At 44.8% G+C, this 23,120-nt stretch overlaps 1 protein-coding gene across 3 annotated transcripts in view; it reads left to right on the top strand.

Moving 5' to 3' along the window:
• Window positions 1-12,410: 12,410 nt before the first annotated feature.
• The window catches only part of ZFP64 (ZFP64 zinc finger protein), an 80,596-nt gene continuing 69,886 nt past the window's right edge, over window positions 12,411-23,120 (top strand). Inside the window, exons 1-2 of one of the 3 annotated variants that reach the window (XM_007185286.2) lie at window positions 12,411-12,996; window positions 16,135-16,374. In XM_007185286.2, coding sequence (XP_007185348.2) covers window positions 12,951-12,996; window positions 16,135-16,374 — 286 coding nt within the window. In that variant the 5' untranslated portion in view covers window positions 12,411-12,950. The remainder of the gene's footprint in view (window positions 12,997-16,134; window positions 16,375-23,120) is intronic. The other 2 variants (XM_007185285.2, XM_007185284.2) reach the window with 2 other exon arrangements.

Here is a 23,120-nt window from a genome sequence, read left to right as displayed (position 1 = left end):
GCGGTGCGCGGGCTTCTCATTGCGGTGGCTTCCCTTGTTGTGGAGCACGGGCTCTAGGCACGCAGGCGTCAGTAGTTGTGGCTCGCGGGCTCTAGAGTGCAGGCTCAGTAGTTGTGGCGCAAGGTCTGAGTTGCTCCTTGGCATGTGGGATCTTCCCGGGCCAGGGCTCGAACCCGTGTGTCCTGCACTGGCAGGCGGATTCTTAACCACTGCGCCACCAGGGAAGCCCCGAGGTAGAAATAATTTTAATTATGCATTTCATTTAACCCATTACAGTAAAAATATATCATTTCAACATGTAATCAATATTAAAAATTACTAATGAGGTATTTCACATTCTTTTTTTGGTACTGAGTGTTCAAAATCTAGTGTGTATTTCACACTTACATTTCAATTTGGACTAGACAACATTTCTAGGGCTCAGCGGCCACATGTGGCTAGGGGGCTGCCATATTGAACAGAACAGATCTAGACAGGTGCTATGGAATGAATGTTTGTGTCTTCCCGTTTCTCTTTTTCTGTGTGTCTCTCTCTGCCATGTGAGAATACAGTAAGAAGGCAGCTATTTGCAAACCAGGAAGAGAGCTCTCACCAGAAACTGAATTGGCCATCATCTTGATCTTGAACTTCCCAAACTCTAAAAGTGTAGGAGACAAATTCATGTTGTTGAAGCCCCCCAGTCTAGGGCATGTTTGTTACAGCAGCCCACGCTGACCAAGACGGCAGCTGGGCATGAGCAGCATGCCCCCAGAGCTCCCTGGGGGACTCAACCAACATAAATTTTGGAGGGTACACAGTTCAACCCACAACAGAAGCTGGGCCCTAAACTAAATTATTTGTGTGTCTCTTTAAGCATTTCCCAGGTGGGAAGCCTTGAAGAAAAAAAAAAAAAAATGTGCAACTTGTGCCAGAAATGAGCTGTTATGAGACCTTATTGAAATCTTCTTGATCAATTCTGCTCACTTTTCTTTCTCCTTTTAACTCTAGGCCCGGTCAGCCAAGTGTACACACCAAAGTCATCCTTTTCTTTTTTTTAACTTGAGCCAAATATGCTAGGACACAAGACTAAAGAGTAATGACACCTTGAAGTGCTGAATAAGTTTTTTGGAAAAACAGGTCACATCCCCGCCAACAAAAAAACAAAGCAGACAATGAAATCTCTGGTAAAAATCAAAAAGGAAGTCAGTTGTGATGTTTCAACCATTGAGTCCTCTTTGCAATGTGGTAAAAGAGATTAAAGTCAGTAACCATCACTGTATAACTTTCTTCTGTCTCTGACACCTCCTGGACGTGGCCTCATTAACACCAACTTTATTTCCTATGACTACAGGAGGTCTCAAGAACCTTTTATGTACTGTGGTCAAACAGAAATGCTGACCCAACATGATCTTTGTTTCTCATAATTTTAGTTGAATTTCTGTTACATTAATAGGAGCTTAGGGATTTGAATGCATTTTGAAAACCACATAAGTGATCCTGATATAATAAAACCTTATTTTAATTCAGGCTGCAGGCTTCATTTTGAGTTATTATGTTAGTGAGTTTTTCAAGCACTTCTCCACACCAACCTTTTCATCTGAGGCACAGGCACTAAAATTCCCTTTGTGTCCCAAAGCAGAGAGAAGTTTCCTCTTGCTGCTGTACAAAATTACCACAAACTTAGTGGCTTGAAACAACACAAATGTACTATCTTACATTCATGGAGGTCAGAAGTCCAAACTCAGTCTCACTGGGCTAAATTCAAGGTGTTAGCAGGTCTGGTTCCTTGTGGAGGTGTTAGAACCAGTTCAAAGGAGGATCCAAAGAACAAACACATTCACAGACCAGAGATATTGAATGAATGTGTGAAAAGAGGTGTATTGGTTTCCTAAAGCTGCTATAACAAATCACCACAATTTAGTGACTTTAAAACACTAAGTGGCTTATTAGCTTACAGTTCTGGAGGTCAGAAGTCCTAGAACCAAGGTGTCGGCAGGGCTGCATTCCTTCTGAAGGCTCAATGGGAGAATCCGTTTCCTGGTCTTTTCCGGCTTCTACAGGCTGCCTGCTTTCCTGGGCTCGTGGCCCCTGTCTCCATCTTCAAATCCAGCAGTGTAGCGTCTCCGAATCTCTCTCTTTCTCTGACCTCTTCTTCTATCACCACACCTCCTCCTGCCTCCTTTTTATACGGACCCCTGTGGTTACACTGGACCCACCCAGACAATCCAGGGTCATCTCCCCAACTCAAGATCCTTCATTTAATCACATCTGCAAAGTCCTTTTTGCCAAGTAAGGTAACCGGTCCATGGTTTCCAGGAATAAGGACTTGAACATCTTGGGAAGGGGAGAGCATTACTCTGACTACACAGGAGGAGAGACAGGAAATTTGAAACCAACTTGCCCCTAATACGGTGTCAGAAAAGGAGGGGCGTGTAGAACTCCATCAACACACACACTCCCTCGCTGAACTTCAAATCTCACCTCTACAGAGCCCAGTTCCAGGGGTTCAGATTATATACCTTTCCAAGGGTAAAGCCTTTCCTTAAATTTTTCATTAATTAATACATTTAAAATTTGTTTTAGTTTACAATACAGATAACTTGATCTTCTTCCTTTAAATGTACAGATCTACATATTTTAACCCATGTATAGATTTGTGTAAGCACCACCACAATCAGGATACTGAACAGTTCCATCACTGTCCAAAAAAGACCCTCATGCTGCCCCTTGGTAGTCACACTCTCCCCCCACCCTTTAAAATCTTAAAATCTTTAAAGTGTGTTCACTTTTCTACCAGTATGAGAGTCATGATTTTAGCTTTTCTGAGAATTCTCTTGCAACACTGAGAATGCAGTGAACAAGTGGTAACTGAATCAGCAGCTCCAGGAAAGCCAAATCCTGAGCCGGCAGTGGGAACGGCCAGGAAGGAGTCCGTGTATCCTGCAGAGCCCTGGAGATGCTCAGGAATTAGTGGCACCAGATACCTCTGCAAGCTGGAGGTGAAAGTGTGACCAAAAATAGGAAGAGTGCGCGAAAATCTGAGAAAGAGTCCGATCCCCATTCTCCCCTCCCCCATGCCACATGCTGGGCATCCGACTCCCTTCAAACCTGGTTAAATGACTGGACTTTGTGCCTTTGAGAGGATAAAAGAGAAAGAAGGTCTCTGGACAGGGACTAAACTGAAAATAGAGGGGACAGGGGAAAGTTGACATTCTAATTGCTGAGATCCCGGCCTTCCTCCCCACCCTTTCCAAGACCAGGCAAGAAGGCTGAACTCCTCCAGGCAGGTGAGTGGACAAGAATTCCCTGGAAATTTTGCCCATAAAGAAGAAAACCTAAAGATACTGATATGTGAGTGCAGGGAGGTGGGTGATCGGCAATGACACAGCCCAGCAAGGTCACTCCACAGCGATGCTCAGGCTGCCTCTTTCTAGAAGACAATCGGAGAGCCAAGGAGTACGAGACCTTTGAGGAAAACTGAAAGACACAGGCTAAAAGAACCAAACAGCCAAAGGCAATCCACACGGAGGAAAGCAAAACTCTCTCTCCCTAAAACATTAACATTGTCGATAAGAGAAAATACTGCAGCCACAAAATAAGAATCAGAGGTCTTTTTTTTTTAATTCAGATAACAAGGAAGAGTTCTGGGAAATTAAAAATATGAGCACAGAAATGAAAAACTAAGTTGAAAGCTTGGATGACACAGTTGAAGCAGAAAGCAGAGCAAAAAAAATAATAATAATAACAAGACATGGAACTTGGAGAGAAATGATAATTAAGAAAAGGAGAGGACCAGTGCAGGATTTCCAATGCCAAATACTGGGAGTTCTAGGAAGAGAACAGAGGAAACAGACGGGATGAAAAAAAAAAATCCAATAAAATTCCCAGAACCAGAGGACATGAGTTATTAGACAGCAGGGATCCATGCAATGGGTGGAAATAGACCCAACCAATAAATATCATCATTAAAATTCAGATTACAAAGGGACAAGGAAAGGTAGAAGCTAGTGGAAAAAAATACGAAGTTTGCATCTAGAAGTACAACAATCAGAATGGCATCAGACATATCCTCAACAACATGGTAAACTCAAGGACAGTGGAGCAAGGCCTTCAAATTTCCGAGGGACAATTATAGTTGATCCTCATTATTAGCGGATTCAGTATTTGGAATTTATCAACTCGTTACAATTTATTTTTATCACCAAAATCAATACTTGAGAAGCTTTGGGGGTCATTCAAAGACGTGCAGAGCAGCCAAAAAAATTGAGTCACATGAAGCATGCATTTCCAGCTGAGGCCAACCAGGGCAATGCTCTACCTTCTTGTTTCAGATCTCATACCTAAGCAAGTGGCCTCTTCACAGTCTATTTAGGGCCACATTTTTTGTGTGTGCTTTTTGTTAGTGATTTCAAACTGTTTAAAACAGCCCCCAAGCCTAGTGCTGAATTGCTATCTAGTGCTCTAAGTACAAGAAGCCTGCCATGAGCCTTGTGGAGAACATCGGTGTGGTAGGTAAGCTTTGCTCAGGCATAACTACGAGCTCTATTGGCAGAGAGTTCAACGCTAATGAAGAAACAATACATATTAAATAAGCTGTCTTTCAACAGAAACACACATAAAGTTATGTATTGATGTGTTGATGAAAATGTCATGACCAGGGACTCAAAGGAACCCAACTCTGTATCTCCTCTAGAAGCAGTTGTTCGGTTTTTGCTAATTTGGTAGTCATGGTGACTGCAGGACACAACTAACTCAAACACCAAGAATCAATTAGAATTATAACCTAGGATGTTTCTTTCATTTTTGTTTTATAATACAGGTAATGACTTTTTTCTATCAGTGTACAGTTCTATGAATTTTAACATGTGTATAGATTTGGGTGACCACCACCACAATCAGGATACTGAATATTTCCATCACCCCCAAAATTTCCCTGGTGTGGCCCATTTGTACTCAAAGCTTCCCCTCACCCTTAAACCCTGGCAATGATTGATCTGTTCTCCATCACTCTATCATTTTGTCTTTTACAGAATGTCATATAAATGAAATCCTACAGTAAGGAACATTTTGAGACTGGCTTCCCTCATTCAACCTAATGTTTTGGGATTCACCCAAGTTTTTACAAGTAGCTATCATTTGTTCCTTTACGCTGCTGAGTAATAGTCTACGTAGCCTAGAATTTTAAACTCAAATCAATAAAGTGTGAAGATACACAGATCTTAAAATGTACCTTCCTTATACTTTGTCACAGGAATCTACTACACACACACACACAACAAGGAGAAGTTAGGGAATAAACCAAGAGGTGAAGACATAAGATCTATAAAACCAGGGGATCTGCCATAAGGAAGAAACATAAGAAATTCCCAGGATGATGGTGAAGACAACATCTTAAAACAATAGCTCTTTAGCTGCTCCAATCCACATTGAAGAAACTTCTTCAGAAGATAAAATCGATAGAAGTTGTAAAGTGTTTGAATACATTGAGAAGAGATTTACACAACTGGTGGTGACTAATTCAGATGAATTAATACACGGAAAAGTAAGCAGACAAGCAGAAAAGGAAAATTATTAACTCTAATGAAAACAAAAAGGTGTGCAGAACAGGAAAAGTAATCAGAATACCCTATGGTGTAACTATGACCACTGAATATTTGTCTAAACATAATTACACTGTAATTCCTTCGGGGCCTGGGAAATAGGGGTGGGGAGATCACTCGTTCATAACAAGCCTTGCAGAATTATTTAACTCATTAAAATATGTGCCTTTATAACATAGATAAAAATTAAAACTAAACTTAAAAATTTAACTTGATGAAATATATATATATTTTTTATATAAGGCCCGAGAGAGAGAGAGAGAGAGAGAGAAAGCCATTCCTGATAATACCATCCTTGAAGCGGAAGTCAGTAATTCCCTTCTTTGTCTAAAGCCAGTTCAAATTTGGATTTCATTAACAAAAGAAAACTGACAAATACTAAAGCTATGGACCCTCCACACCAGGAAGCACCATGTCTTCATTGTGGTCCTCCATTGAGCAGCTGGGACGGTGCAGGATGTGCTGAATGTGGTCCAGAAGGTGCTCCACCAGCTGGACGTCCACGTCAGCTGCAGAGCTCGCTGCTACGAACAGTGGCCAAGGCGTCCTGGAGCTGCTGGAGGAGCTTGTGTTCCAGATGCCCAAGGAACATGGTGCCCAAGCCGACCAGCATGGGGTTGGTTGGGGGTCTGGCCAGATCTCCTAGCTGGTCCATTTCCAGGTACGTAGTGGTCCTGATCTCTGTCTTTATATAAGTTGGTTACTTCACTGCGTCCTCAGTTGTGCCTGTTTAGTGGATGCAGGCTACCAGCAAGTGATAGCTTGAACCACACCTTTGTGTTCTGCTGGTGGTAGTTCATCATTATTGTAAAATATACGATATTTCACCTTTAAGTCTGATTGGACTTGAAAGCCATTTGCACTATCACAAGAAATTCCAACATTTACCAGTGACAGGAAAGGATATGCTTGCTGTTAGAGCCTTTAAATAAAACGTTAGTATTGGAAATTTCTGAAAGTTTGTTATAAAAATAGTGTATGTTTTGGGCTTCCCTGCTGGCGCAATAGCTAAGAATCCACCTGCCAATGTAGGGGTTATGGGTTCGAGCCCTGGTCCAGGTAGATACCACATGCGGCGGAGCTACTAAGCCCGTGCGCCACAGCTACTGAGCCCATGTGCCACAAGTAGTGAAGCCTACGTGCCTAGAGCCCATGCTTGGCAACAAGAGAAGCCACCGCAATGAGAAGCCTGTTCACTGCAACGAAGAGTAGCCCCTGCTCACTGCAACTAGAGAAAGCCCGCACACAGCAACAAAGACCCAACGCAGCCAAAAATAAATAAATAAATAAATAAATAAAATTTAAAAAAAAAAAAAAAGACACTTTCATCCACTCTCGTCTCTTAGGAAATTCCAAGGGGTTTTAGGAGCTCCATGCCAAGAAAAGTGGAAAACCAAACACATATTTCTCATTATAAATCACATCATACATGTCCACTGGTAGACTAATCACTAGTGAAAGGAAATGAGTATTTTCATGTATAGCTTAGAAGGAGGCTGGACACAGCCCGAGACAAAAGCTAGTCCTGACCAATGTAACCAGTCCGGCAGCTCCAGTAAACCCACTCCTGTCCATCTACTGAGAGGACTGATGTTATCTATGCCTTGAGGCATAACTGAGAAAAACTCTATGTAAGATGTTGGCAGCCAAAGGCGTCCTAACTGAAACAGGCCAACAAGTCAACCAGTGGTTACAAAACACTGTGGTAAGTGCTAGAATATGGCCACACAGAGGGATCTAGGGAGAGGCTCTTAAATCGACCAGGAGATCCTGAAAGAGATTCCGTAGATGGGGACCTTGAGCTCAGATTAAATAAGGAGATATGATCCTGGTACATAAAGTGAGAAACAGAATTTCAGATGGGAAACAGAATAGAACGCATATGGTACAGAAACTTGGATGAGCTTCAGATAATTCAGTATGGTAGGAGATGCTGGCTTGGTCTGCGTCACATGACCACCTTTGTGACCTTTGGGCTGGGGGGCTGCGATTAACATTCTGTGGAGTAAGGGGAACCTTTCTCAAAGGAAGTCATGGAAAGAAGCAATCCTGTTATCAGAAGTAAGAAAAGGATACTAGGAAGACCAAACAAAAAAGTCCAATAAAGTTAGCTAAATAATAATACACTGAATTAAAACCTAGGTCTACGTATCTCCTGGGTGATACATCATCTGAGAAAAAGTAGAGAACCTTTTCTGTGGCAGACAGCTATCCATCCATCAAAACTTGCCCCACTCCCACTCTAGAAGGTCCACATCTCCTTCAGGGAGACCCCCTTCCACTGACAGCAACACCCATCTTAGAATGGGGAATGAGAAATTAGTTTCTATGACTTTGGGCCTTTGTATTTTGGGGACTATTGATTTTGTTAGCAAGTGTAGCCTAACTAAAATACTTACTGGGACACTTTAATGAAAATCTGGATTATCAATACAATTGTGACATGACTACCTTCTGAATTGGCTGTGAACTTGGATGGGTCAAAAGCATTTAAAAGTAACAAACATTTCAAGATTTTTTTGGCAAGACAAAAAGAATATGATGTTATCACTGGGGTGGGGAGAAGGTAATGTGAGAACTCTGTACTGTTTTTGCAACTTCTTGTGAGTCTTAAACTATTCCAAGAAAAAAAGATATTAAAAAGTATTCAAAAAGGTAAAAAAATAAATAAATATTTTCAAATGTCCACCAGCAGCTTTGGATTCCCACAAGGGAAGGACCTCAGTTTCCCATTCTGTAAAATGAGAATTACAGCAGTGGTTTTCAAACCACAGGGTCACTGAGGGTGTTTCAAAAGCTCAGCGAATATCTGATTTGAATTTTATCTTTAACATATTAAAACTATTTGAAAACACACAGGCCAAAGCATTACATGCTAATTTTTAACACAATGGGGACCCCCGGAAGTTCACATGAACTGTCACATTAGCTCTTTGACATTCAGACTTTGGAACAAAGTGTCTTCTTTGCCATCTATGCATTATATTTGAACTTCTACTGAAACAATAATTACGCATTTTGTAACTACATTGTTCTGTTTTGTTGCAGATAGGTGTTAGGAGTTTGTTTCGTTTTGTTTTGTTTTGTTGCTTAAATTCAGAACTGTATCATAATTAGAGAAATGCAAGTTAAATTTACAACATAGCATTTTTTTTTTAACCCACCAGATTGACAAAGATCAGAAACTTGATAACACTGTGTGAGTTAGGATGTAGGAAAGAGGTGTCCTAACAAGTTATTGATGGGAGTTCTAAGTGCCATTGGAAAGCATCAAAACTTTAAATGCACATACCCATTGACCTAGCAATTCTATTTTAGGAATGTATCCTACAGATATACTCTCTTCTGTACAGGCATAGATACAGATATATATTCATTGCAGCTTTGTCTGTGGTAACAAAAAAACAAACTAAATGTTCATTAACAGGGAATGTTTAAGTAAATTTTAGTATATGTATATACACAATGGAAACCTGAACTCTTCCTAAAGCAATGAGGCAAACCTAGATCCACTTGTAAGCAATATTTTCCAAAATACATTGTTATGCAAAAAAAAAAGCAGGCCGTAGAGTGTTGTTTGCATTATGGTATTATTTGGAAGAAAAAGAAATGAATGGATATACATATACCTTTCTGAAGAACACCCCAGAAACTGGTAATAGTGACTATTTCCTGGAAAGGAAACTGGGGGGCTGTGAGAGGTTGAAGGGGTGCCCACTTCTCACTGTATACCTTTTAATACTGTTTGAGTGTTTTCATGTTAAGATATTAACTATATAAAAGAGTGAAAAAATCGAGCATGTGTATGCTTGCTCGTATGAAATTATCTAAGTGAATATACTATTAAAACACAGGTGTGCCACCCTCAGTTAGATGCCAGGCAAGACTCAAAGCCAGCTCTCATCAAAATAATTGGTTGTATAATCACCACTTAATGCCTGACAGGTTGAGTCTTGATTATATCCTATTACAGTAGGTTTTAGCACTTATTTAACTTTCAAGTGTTTCTTTATTGACCTTCATGTTTATGTAAGGACTGCACACAGTTGTTAAATATTGTTAGTGAATCAATTTTGGAATATAAAAAATTTGCCCCTGGTCTGCTCCAAGATTTCAGATCAGGTTTCAGCGAAAAGGTCAGGAGGGGCTTGCTGGTGTCATCCACGACGTGTCTCCATGCTACATGCCTGGAGCCCACGCCCCAAGACTCTATTCCAATGCATCTGGGTGGTGCCTGAGCTTGTGTGTTCCCAGCAAGTTCCCTTGGAGACTCTAAGGCACTCTCCAGTTAAGAATCACCTGCCGCATCCAGAAAAGCAAGAAGAAAATTATAAGCCCCACAAACCTTAATCCAAACCTTACATCAGAGCCCAACCAGAAAGAGAAAGCAACTTTGAGGATTTAAGTAAAGTTGATGTCAGGAATTGATTCACAGGTGATGAAAGGGCTGAAAGGCCAAATGGGAATGGTTAGGCAACCAGAGATTAGTAACGGCTGGAAGTCACTACTCCTGCTCCCCAGGGAGAAGGCTGGGGACCAAGGGAGGAGGACATATTTTCAGACACCAGGAACCAGTCACCTGCCAGAAGCTGAGGCCACAGTGGGCCCTTCTGGGATCTGGGGCCATAGCAGAGACACAGCCACTGCCACCCAGATAGGGAGAGTGGGGGAGAAATACTCTGGTTTCTCCCTTCCACCCATTAGGCAAACCCAACAGGAAGCTAGAAGCCCCAGGAACCTGGAAATTACAGGGGTCAGCTCCCCTGACATGCAGAGCTGAGCGGAGTGGCAAGGAACGGATCAAAGGGCAACAGACTCAGGGCCAGCTCACCAGCCTCGGTTAAATTTACAGGTGAAACTTTAGGCCAAAATTTTCTGTAGCACTTTTGAGGAAACTGAGTGGAGAGGTTGCTGACACAAGTACTTCTGAAAAATGCAAAGCTAGCCATTCTCGTTAGCCTTTGTCTGGGAAAATAAAGGAGACTAAAAAGGTATTTGCATACCAGTTACCACACAACTTAAATGGAATCTATAATTTTTCTAGATTCTGTCATTGTACCACACTTTTGTCTGTATGTTTACTGAAAAGGGAAAAATGCTCTTCTGTAATAGTCAAAGGTTTGCTTCAATAGTTATCTTCCAAAGTAACCGTGATACTAATCACCCACCCATCCATCACTTTTTAGATACCAGGCACTGTTATAGACGCTGGTGTACAACAAGGAAGAAAATAAAAGTTTCTGCCTCGAGAACTTAAATTTTAGTCTATTGTGCATGGTTGCCATAGGAAACTAAATTTGTTAAAATGTCTACTATCAAAAAAATTTTTGATCACTTGAAATTACAAATGATTTTGTTAAGAGAAGGATATCTTTGCTCACAAAACTTATGACAATTAACCTAGTGACTATGGCCTCATTATTCTTATTATGATTAATATTACCGGAATTTTTAAAATATTGTGTATTTTCTTAGTAATTGAAGAAAGTATCTGGAAATCTCCTGCCAGGAATCATTTAATGAAGGATATAATTCTAATTGATTGACTTTGAAGCATATGCAAATCTCTGTTCTTCTACAGTTTCTGATACTTGCCCTCAAGGATTCTTAACTGAGCTGGTCCTTTATTGGCCTTTTGACTGGAGGAAATTTATATAACCTTTAAGAGGCTCAGTTTCTACATCTATAAACTAGTACGATAGTGTCTATCTCTGTGTTGTTCTGAGGATTACATGACATAGCACAGGTAATACAGGTAATTCCTTGGTAGAGATTTTTAGTCAAAAGGAATATTTAAACCATAGGGGGGGAAACCCCTTTTTCTATCAGAAACATGTTGGAAATTTTGTATAAATACATTTTATTTGAATGTAAAAATTCAAATACATGCAGCACAAGGGCAATGATCTAGGGGAACTGATACTCAGTCTTGATATCAAGAAGTAATAAGGAGGAGTGGAGACTGGGGTAAACTGGAGAAGTCAGGCTTCTCAGACCTAGCCAAGCGCTACCATGTGATATTCCAAGCCCAGATTGGAGTGCCCACTGAGGCAAAGAGATTTTTATTTTTAATCCCACGTTCATTAGGATTTATTGAATGTAAGGGGCAAGGGAAAACAGGTAATAAACAAGTAAATTGTCATCTATCTCTATAGACAGATATACAGATACACTGATGGATTGATAGATAAATACAGATAGAGATATTCCAGATATACAATGTTAGATGTTATAAATTCTAAGAAGATAAAGCAGACCGGAAGGAAACAGGGAGCCACTGGGTGGTGGAGGAGGGACTGCAGGATTAGAATGGGCTAGCCAAGGAGGGCCTCTCTAAGGATGGGAATTTGAAATCAGGACCTGAAGGGGTTATGGAAGGTGGCAGGTGGATACAGAGGGAACGGTAAGCACAAAAGCCTTGAGGCTGGAGAGCGCTTGGGGCTGCGCCTGAGGGAAGGAGAGAGTAGTAAAGAGATGAAGTCAGGCAACCGGTCAGAAAGCAGCGTCCACCAATAGCAGGAACTTCACCTTATAACTTAGAAATGCTCATCCTCGGGCCTCACCCTAGGCGCACTGAGTCAGAAACTCTGGGGTGGGCCCAGCAGTCTCCGTCCTAACAAGCTCTCCAGGTGACAGTGATGCACAAAAAAGTTGGCAGACCCCCGGAGCAGGGGGCTTACAGCGATTGATCCCAGTTGTTACTCAGGCACGTGATCACGGTCCTCCTTATTTCATTAGCTGGGCAGGGGACCCGCCCAGCGCTCTGCTGATTTGCCGGGCGCTGACGCTCAGCCGGGGTTCACCCCAAGCCCGCGGCGCCCCGCGCACCCACCCAACTGCAGCCCGACTCGGTCCTCTCTGCAAACCACCCAGGCGACCCGGGGGCGACACGGCTGCCCGGCCACAGTGGGGACCAGACGCCCAGGGCTGCAGGTGCAAAGGCGCCAGAGCCGGGGAGGCCAAACGCGCCGGCCCAGACCGCAGGGGTGTGAGCGGGGCGCCGGCTGCCGCAGCCCGGGGTGCGCATCCCTCTCCGCCCGTGGTCGCCCAACCCGCGGAGACGCGTGTGCGCCATCCGGCTCCCGGGGGATTCCGCGGGTGCAGGGCTTCGCGGCCCGGGCATCGGGATTGGCCCGCTGCTTCCCCCGGGAGCCGCTGATGCAAAGGCAGGTTGGGGCGGCCGAACCCGGCCAGCGCCCTCTAGGCAGCGGAAGTGGAGCTTGCTTTACATCCGTCCTCCCCGCCTCTCAGAGTTGGGAGAAGGAAGGCTGGGGGGTGTGGAAAAATAAAAGGAAAAGTCCTTGCACCATGTAGACCCGCGCCCCCCTACCCTGGCACCCCGGCCGGCCGGGAACCTCCCAGTCTGCGGCCATGAACGCGAGCAGCGAGGGCGACAGCTTCCCGGGCTCGGTGCAAAGTAAGTGCTTTTCCGGGCGCAGCGCGCGCTCCGGGGCCCAGTGCGCGCTCCGGGGCCCGGGCCCAAGCACGTCTGCGACGCAGCTAGCAGGCCCGGGGCCCCGAAATCAGGGTGACGGCCCGGAACCGGCGTCTCGGGGACCGCGGCGGGCGCGCCGTGCGGGAGGCGCCGGAGAGGGCTGGGGGGGGCCCCCAAGCCGGCGTGAGGGGGGGGCCGCTCTCCAGCCTCCGGAGATCACTTGGAAGGGAATGGTGGGGGAGGGCATGCCGTTCAGTCGTCACCCCCTTGGGGCATTCCCCGCCCCCCGGCGGAGTTTGGAGGTAGATTTGGGGTAACCGCGGCAACGCTGATGGGGAAACTTCTGTCTCGGCGGCCCCAAATTCTGGAAGTCTGAGGCTCGGGGACTTTCACGAGGTCTGCCGGCTTATTGCAAAGCCTTTTCCACATTAAAGGTGGAGATCTGAATGGGGAACGGGGCCGTGGTCGTTTTGAGTTTAGGGTTCATTTTAATTTTCTTGTTGAGGACAGCCTTTTTCAAGCCCATGGTTTCGCCCGGAGCATTGTTTCCCAAAGTGTGGACCAGGGACTGAGAGCAAACCAGCCACCTGGGAGCTCGAGCGCTTATTGAAAAAAAAAGAAAGAAAAAAAAAAGCTCTCTGCGCCCCACCCATCAGGTGGAGGGGTGGGCTTGAGGGGAGGAGGGCGGCCTTATCCTGTGCGATTCTGATGCACATAAAGTTTGAGAACCCCTGGCACCTAGTAAGCGCTTAGCTTGTTAGCTGTTACTGTTTACAATTTTGGAGACATTGTTTCCCAAACTTGGCTGTGTATTCCATGCATAACTTGTGAAAAGTGCAGATTTCCCTAAACCTCAGCCCGCATTCAGCCCACCACCATTGTGACTCAGTATCTCCGAAGTGGGGCTTACACGTGACCATATTTAAACAACGCCCCCCGCCCTGCCCCCTTATTCTGATGCGGAGACAGGTTTGGAGAACTTTTCAAAGATAAAGGAATTCTTTTTGTTGGTGATACGCACAAATTGTGCCCATTGTTTGTTACTGGGTCTCAATTAATACAGATTTTCAGAGGGGATACTTTCAAACTCAAATAGGGCACCTCAGTAATAACCCCACCAGGTGACATGCTGGGGGAGGGGATCCCTGTGCTGGCCTTTTACAAACACCATCTCATTTAATCCTCATAGCCATCAACCATCGTATGAAGCAGAAACTTCTCCCCATTTCTTCCTGGGTATCAGTCCTATTTGATCATTAAGGAATCCTCAGCGATGCAATCACTACATCTCTTGGTTCCTTGTCTTCCTCTCAGCTTGGGCACCTTAGTAGCTACAGGAAGGCAGTGTTCCAGAGGAGAAGAAAAGTGTCCATTCCTTCCATCCATTCCTTTCGTTGTTGGCAAGATGGCTTATAAAACATTACCATGGGGCTTCCCTGGTGGCGCAGTGGTTAAGAATCTGCCTGCCAATGCAGGGGACACGGGTTCGAGCCCTGGTCTGGGAAGATCCCACATGCCGCGGAGCAACTAAGCCCGTGAGCCACAACTACTGAGCCTGCGCGTCTGGAGCCTGTGCTCCGCAACAGGAGAGGCCGCGACCGTGAGAGGCCCCCGCTCACCACAGCTGGAGAAAGCCCTCGCACAGAAATGAAGACCCAACACAGTCAAAAATAAATAAATTAATTAAAAAAAAAAAAACAAAAAACATTACCATGCTCTGCCCAGAGGATCTCTTCATAGCAAGTCAACCAAATTGTATTTCTGCACAGAGATGTCTTGTCTTGGTTGGAAGGGGGAAATTGGACGTAAAGCAAATATTTTACAAATTTTCCAAAAAGATTGTGATGCATGGATGCCAACCATATGTGTACAAAGGTAGTTCTTGTACTGTTTAGACTGGGGAAAATTGGGAATAATATACAAACCTTATAGCCACTGAGAAATTATGAGGTTTGGAAAACATGGAATAATGTGTTGTCATTAAATAATTATTTTATAGAGATTTTAGTGACATAGCACAATGGTTGTACGATAGCATGTGGGAAAAAGATTAATTTACAATGCACTAGGATCTTAAACAATGTTTAACTGAAAATGAATGGAAGAAAATATTTTGTAATGTTCAAGGTACGCATGGGTGGAAAGATTGTGAGTGATTGCCCTCCTTGCTTCTTCTCTTCCAAATTTTCTGTTATAAACATGAGTTTCCTTGTAATAAGGCAAAGAAATTTTTAAAAATAAAAATTAAGGTAGTCATATTAGTTAGAGACTTATTAATTGTATTTCTTTATTTAACAAACATTTATATAGCACTTTCTAATATAGTGCCAGGACTGTGGTAAGTGCTTTGCAAATGTTAATACAGTATTAACTCTTTGTATTATTACTATTGTGAAATAACGCCTCTGTCAGTTAGGAATGAATTTTGCTTACAAGTAACAAAACTGAACTATACTGGCCTAATGAGAAGTCTAGAATTGGTTGATTCCAGGGTTGATTCAGGGGATCAGTGAAGTACGCTTTTGTAGAGATCTTAGCATTTATCTCATGGTTACAGTATGGCTGCAGAAGGTCCTGGCATCACATCTGCATTCAAGGCCAGAAGAAGAGGTGGACAGTGTTAACCATGTCAGATCCCTTTTTATCACGAAAGCCACACTTTTCCCAGAAGCTCCTCCAGTACTGTGCTGGAGGGTTTCCCAAGTATGTAGTGGACCAAGATTATTTAGACTAGTGGTTCTCATAATGGGGTAGGGGGTTGGAATAGTGGGGGCATTAGTTTTCACAATGACTGGGAAGTACAACTACCTTTTAGTTGGGATAGGAGATGGCTGCTGGTCCTTTGACCTGTAGGGTAGCCCTGCACATTGGAGAACCTTCTCACATAAAATACCACTAGTGCCCCGTAGGCAATGATCAGGAGCATCACTTGGGTCTGGGTACATTGCTGCTAGGGCAGAACTGGGATTCTGTTTGCAAGAAGAGGGGAGTGGAACAGATATTGGGCCAGCAACTAGCTTTGTCTGCCACCATGCCCTTTTTTCTTACCATGAATCTGGTTTGTGTTGTAATTTCAAGCTGTTTGGAATTAATCTGTGACTTCCCCTATGTCCCATGGAGTTCCAGGTGGCACAACAGTGCTGGTTGAGCTGACTCCCGACATCCACATCTGCGGCATCTGCAAGCAGCAGTTTAACAACCTGGACGCCTTTGTAGCTCACAAGCAGAGCGGCTGCCAGCTGACCGGCACATCTGGGGCGGCGCCCAGCACGGTACAGTTTGTATCAGAGGAGACGGTGCCTGCCACCCAGACTCAGACCACCACACGAACCATCACCTCGGAGACCCAGACGATCACAGGTATGGCTGGGGGATAGGGGAGTCACTTAGAGTTGGCCTGGCTATGTCCCAAATGCCTCCATAGAACTTGTTAAAAATATAGATACTCATGGCCAAGCCCCTAGGGTTGCTAATTCATTATTTTTAACAAGCTCCACTGGGAAGCCAGCTGCCCAGCCAGGTTTGGGAACCGCTAGGTTAAAACATTAAGTGGTAGCAGTTATAAATTGTTGTCATGTGGTAAACAAAACAAACAGACAAAAACCAGGTTTCTAAAACAAAAACCTATATACTACGAAAAAAATACTCGCAGGAAATAGTAAAAAGGAAGAGGTGGTAAGTGGTAATTTGGGGTGGTGGGAATATGTGTGTGATTCCTGAATTTGCATTATTTGTCTAAAGGGACAAAAAAAAAATGTTTAAATGTTTTTTTTTTAGTTTTTAAATCTATAAACAGGCGTTGATGCCTCCCCTCCCTTGTGCTACCAACCAGGAAAACAGAAAAGTTCATCCTAGTTCTTGGTTGTGTCCAAAATAAATTGCAAATGGATCTAAAATTTAAATGTGCAGCATGAAACTGCAAAAGTACTAGAGTAAAAATTATACACACACAGAGACCCAAACACTTAAACACACACACACACACACACACACACACGCCTATACTTATACCTACTTATACCTAGTAATGTTAATGAGAGAAGTAAGCTGTGCATAAGGCATTAGGGAATGGTGAGGACTGTGGTAAAGTAGAGAAAGCTGCTCTTTGGATCCAGTCAGATATTTGGGTTTTTCTGAGAAACTGAAAAACGTAAAACTTCCGAAATTTTAAAACTTTGTTGGCCAAACAGAATACATCTGTGAGCCTGACTGAGCACACCAACAGCTTCTGGCTTGTTCTCAGTGTCTTGCAAGCAGTTAATCTGGAGCTGAGGTGTGGAGAACATCTGAAGTGGGGGTACCAACTTTCGCCCTATCAGTTGTACATTGGTGTGGTGTCTGAATTTTTCAGCAACAAGCAAAGTTTTGTGGTTGTTTCCTTAATGCCTCCAAAATAATGTTTCTGCTGAATTCCTTAAGCATTGAAATATAATTGATCACCTCACAAACTTTAATAAGATTACCTTGAGGTCTTCCCACTTTCTCCCGAATTTATTTTAATTCTCATTTTAAAGGAAGTCACCAAGAAAATGTTAAAACTGAAAACCACCTTAGAGATGAGCCTGGTACAACCTTCTCATTTTACAGCTGGACAAAGTAATGCTGCAAGTGGGGATGAGACATGGCCAAGGTCCCACCACAGGTTCAAGACGGTCCTGGGACTTAAGTGCTTTGGCCCTTACCCTCGTGGTCTTCTCCCTGAAGACTTCGTGTTGGGTTTCCTGTCCTCAAACACAAACACCCAGTAACCCCACACACTGGGTGTGAAGCCTGGGACACAAGGCCCCAGCGTGAGGAGACCTCAAGGCCTACAGTTTATTTGTGGCCATTGCATCTTTCTGGGTTCCGAGCCTTCACTTATGCTGTTCCCTCTGCCTAAAATACCTTTCCTGCCTGGCTGACACCACTCAACCTCAGAACTTTAAGGTTCGTGACAGACTGCACACAGAGGATCTGGCTTCATCTCAGGACGTTCCCCTCCCCTCTGAATTGCAATAGCCTTGATGATGTCCTTTCTGTTTTCCAAATGTGCCACATTTCCTCAAGCCTGGGAGCCTTTGTAGGTGTTGTTCCCTCTGCCTGGAACTGACTCAATTCTTATGCGTGTGTCAGAGCTGGGCTTAAAGGCATTTCGTCAAAGAGCCCCTCTTTGACAACACACATGCACGTGCACGGTTCTCCCAGACCAGGTCAAGTCCCAGTACTTAAATGATTATTTGCAGAACAAACTTCAAGGTCTGTCCCATCGCTGAACCTTAAGCACCATGAAGTCAGGAGCTGCACCCCTCGTGTTTACTGTGGATCCCCGGCACCTTATTCTAGGCACTTATTCTTTGTGGAGTGAATGCACAGTTGCCCAAATCTCACATCCATCAGTGAAGCTGACCCCACACCAAATAACTGCCCCTTCTTTTGTCCTAGTTCTTTGCTCAGAGATGTTCACCCTCCTCTTAGCATTTCCACTACCCTGCCGTCATTCTCTCTGGCCATGCCTCAGTTTTGCCAACTGCCCTCTACACTCAGGCCAGGCCTGGAGCCCTCTTTGTGCCCAGCTCATGGTGGTACCTACTGCACAGAGCTGACAGGAGCTCCAAGCTCCAGAGACGGACTGCTGGACATTTATCCCAGTCTGCCGTCCTGGCCTGTGGACAAGTCGTTTACTCTGCTTAATATTCCTCACCTGTAGAAACGGGTTATAATGGTACTTAATACTATTAGGTAGTAGAATTAGGTTCCTAATACCTAATATCACTGGGTTATTGTGAGGACCCTGCAATAATCCACATAAAGGACCTGGGACAGTCATCTCAATAAACGACCGCTTTTATTAATGCAGAGATGAATGCGTGGGGTGAGGTTTGCAGGATGCCAAGTCTCTGCCTGACCAAGATTTGCAGGATGCCGAGTCTCTGCCTGATCCAGCTGCTCTCCCTGATTGCGCCTGCATTTCTGCCACAAAACAAGCAGAATCTTGCTTTTTTTCCCTTTCTTTAACACTATTTAGTTTGGTTTTCTGGGCCCAACTTCCCCCAGGTTTGGGCTTCAATGTTGCACTAGCTGCAGTTTCCAGACCTACCTGTGGACCAGGATCCCCAGGGAGCTTGTTAAAGATACTGGTGCCTGGGCTGCACCTCTGAACCCAAATTGCTGAGGCTTAGGCATCTGCATTTTTAACAAGCTTCTGGGGGATTCTGGGCCTCGACCCAGTTGGAGAGTCGCTCACTGCCCGAAGCCACAGTCTGACCCCTCACCCTGGCAGATTCCTCCAGATACCCACACCCAGATATTGTCCAGGGCAGTTTGTCCCTCTTCAGTCCTTGATTAAACCAAACCCTTCCTCACTCAGCTCATATGTCTTGTCTCAGCCCAATAATAGTTGGATGTAAAGTAAAATTTATTCTCTGTCTGCTAGCTTTGAAAGCTGCCTACTGTTTGGCAGTTAATTTAAGAACTTTTCTATAAAAGCAGTAAAATTAGATATTGATGCTGGCAAAAAAAAAAAAAATTAGCATCCTACATGCATTTTCTAAGTTCACGGCTTAAAATCATGGGGCTTTGGAGTCAAGTCCCCAAGTTTGAGTCTTGGCTGCACAGGGCCTTAAGAGCTGTGTGACCGATGCAAATTATAATAGCTCTTGGTGTCTCATTTTTTAAGTGGGGACAAGAATAAATAGAAAGGCCACAGAATTTGGTAGTGAAGAGTCTAAGGTCCTGAGCCAGACTGCCTGGGTTCAAATCCCAGCTACATCACTTGCTAACCAAGTCAACCTTGGGCAGGTGACTTAGGGTTTCAGTGTCTTCGTTTCCCCAGCTATAAAATGGAAGTAATGATGGTTCTCACCTCAGAGGGTCCCAGCCAGGCTGCCATGGGCACCTACATGGAAGACACTTAGAGCTGTCAGGGTTTAGCTCTCATTACTTACCGAATCAGGGGCTGTGAAAATTAAATGAAACAGCACACGGAAAATTTTGCACAGGGCCTGGCTCATGGCAGGCCCCCAGCCAATATGAGTTGAATTATCACTGGACCTAGAATGATCTTTCCCACCTCTTCTGTTTAATTCCCACTTTCTTAGGTCCCAGGTTAAAAGTCACCTCCACCTAGAAGCTAGCTATGATTTCTCCCTCCCCCCCCACCCCACCCCCCTAAGGTTAGGTTCTTCACTGCTTCCTCATCTAGCATGTATCACAGTTGCAATTGATTTGTTATTTCGTAACAAGCAGTCTTTAGCCAGAGAAGTGAATTCAGATGCCCCTGGGGATCAGGCAGTGGCAGCAAATGCAGCCGCAGATCCACTGTGATGGAGGGTGGGCGGGGCTTTGGACAATAAGGAGAGGAGGAGGAAAGCAGCCCCTGAGAGCCAGGAAGCAGCGTCAGCTGGGCCTTGGTGTTGCTGGGAGCTGGGCTGACTCGCTGGTGGGCCGTGCTGTTCTCCTGTTGAACGCAAACAGGTTCACAGAACGTCTGCGTGAGACAGGGCCACTCTGACTGTGGTGGGACAGGATGAAAACAAAACCCCTCTGTCATCATACCTGAGCCACAGAATACCAGACATCCCCTCCTCCCCCACCGATCTGAGTGACACTGCTGCTTTACCTATTACAGCTTTAGCCTTCTCTGCTTCTCGGTAATAGTTGCTGAGATGTCAAATCATAGACTTGTCCCCACTTCCTGACAGCCTCCAATGCAGGCTTCCTTGAACTGTCCCCCCAAAATCATCTAACATGAGCCCCAAGCCTCTAATACTCTTTAAGTCTTTTCTAGCACCCTCTTTCTGAGACCCTCCACAGCTCCCGTGGTATGAGGTTTCCTTCATTATAATGACTAATCAACCTATCCAACTACAGGTGTGTCCCTGGTGGTCTTTGGCCAGAGGTCATTGACCTAGGGAAGACCCAGCCCACCTAGTTGATTTTGAAAGCCTGAAAAAAAAATTCTGAAGGCTCAGTTTGGCCTGTGGGCCCCCAACTAGTAGTTTAATATCTAGTTTACTAGACTGTAAATCTCCCTGGAGCAGGAACTGATCAGTCTTGTTTTCCCGCCACCCAGCACCAGGCCTGGTACATCCTAGGCACGCAATGAAAGAGTTACCAAGTGGATGCAGGAAAGGGCAGCTGTAAGGATTAACTTCGTTAAGGTGCATGAAGTTCACGGCGTGGCGTCGGCCCCATCATCAGGGCCCAGTGAGGGCAGCTCTGGGACTGTCGTGTGTGCCAGATGCTGGAGCCGAGATAATGGAGGTGCTTCCCTTGGAGAATTCCAAGCTCATCAGGGAGGGGAGGAGAATTTAGCTGTAAGACATACAAACCCAGCCATCTGTGACAAGTACAGCCTTGTGTAGAGAGTTCATGCAGTAGATTGGTCCCAACGGGGAAAGCCAAGGGAAGAAATGATGAGTGAGATCAAATGTATAATAGGCCTCGAAAATCTCACCTGCCTTGGGGAGGAAGATGGGGGGCGGAGGGCGGGGAGCATTTCCTCCTGGTGGTCTGGAGGTGGAGAAGCTGATCTTGCTTCTGAAGGCGAGATGTGATAACAGTGGCAGGAGATGACACAGGGCGTGTGGGGCAGCAGCCCTGCTTTGATCTGGCCTTTATCGTGAAGGAGCTGGGGAGCCACTGAAGGTTGCCGAGCGTGTGAGTAATTTAGTGAGACAAACGATGTGATGATTTGCTGGGAGAATCTGGCAATAATAATGATAGCTGGGCTTCCCTGATGGCGCAGTGGTTGAGAGTCTGCCTGCCAATGCAGGGGACACGGGTTCGAGCCCTGGTCTGGGAAGATCCCACATGCTGCGGAGCAACTGGGCCCGTGAGCCACAACTACTGAGCCTGCGCGTCTGGAGCCTGTGCTCCGCAACAAGAGAGGCCGCGGTAGTGAGAGGCCCGCACACCGCGATGAAGAGTGGCCCCCGCTTGCCGCAACTAGAGAAAGCCCTGGCACAGAAACAAAGACCCAACACAGCCATAAATTAATTAATTAATTAATTAATTAATTTTAAAAAATAATAATAGCTAATTCTCATGTACTGCTCATTATGTGCCATGTACTTTTTAAGTACTCTATATGAAGTAGTTTTTCACGACTTAAATTGTTATGAATTTAAATTTAACATTTCATTTTAAAAATTAAATTTTCACAACATAAATTAGGTACTGAGAATTATTATCCCCATTTTACCCATAATGAACTAAAGCACAGAGGAATTTAATAACTTGACCAAGGTGACAGAGCCAGAAAGGGGCAGAATGGGGCCTGAAAGCCAGGCTACCTGGCCGAGGAATCTGTGCACTTGACTTCACCACCTCACCCCTTAGTAAAGTCCTCACTGCAGTGTTTCTCCAAAGAACCACATGGAGTTTTGGTGAAAAATGCAGACACCCAGCCCCCTCCCTTAAGTATACCATCTGAGTGGGTCTGAGCAGGGTCCTGGGAATCTGGACCAGTCAGTGAGTGCTTGGGTCAGTTCAGATGCTTTCAGTTGCTCTTAACAGCACTAAACTACAAGAGGGCTGGATTGTAAAACATTCCTTATCTCAGGACAAGCACGGCAGGGCAGACCCCGGGTCTTTGCATCTTCTTGCTGTCCTCGGCAGTAGTCCTCCTCATGGCCACAAGGTGGCCGCTGCTGCTGCTTTCAGCCTCAAGTCTTCACTCGGCCCTGCCCATGGATGGGGAAAGGGGCGGCTTCGCTTTACCGGAGAGGAAATGCTTCTCCAGAAATTCTAGATCCCATTGGCTAAGATGCCCCGTTCCACTGTCTTGGAAGAAGCCAGGCCAGCAAGGGACAAGGAGGAGGGGCTTAGCAGTGGAATCCAATCCCAAGGCCCCTCTGGACAGCCACACTCCTGCCACTACCCTGTTAGAATAGTCTAGAGCAGGAGTTCTCAAAGCTGGTATGCAGAAGAATTACATGGAAAACTTGTTAAAAATCAGCTATAAATATACCCAGACTGTACCTAGATCTCGGCATCAGAATCTTTGGTACATGGTCAATTTTGAGAACCACTGGACCAGGAGGAGAAAGGCAAGAAAGGATGGAAATCTTTCAGTGGCAGTGTCAGGCACATAGGTGCTTCTTTTCTCAGAATGAAAGTCCACGCCA

This window comes from Balaenoptera acutorostrata, chromosome 15, assembly GCF_949987535.1.
Source record: "Balaenoptera acutorostrata chromosome 15, mBalAcu1.1, whole genome shotgun sequence".
Taxonomy (NCBI): domain Eukaryota; kingdom Metazoa; phylum Chordata; class Mammalia; order Artiodactyla; family Balaenopteridae; genus Balaenoptera; species Balaenoptera acutorostrata.
Note: the sequence above shows the minus strand (reverse complement) of the source record. Positions and strands in the feature narration are given on the sequence as shown.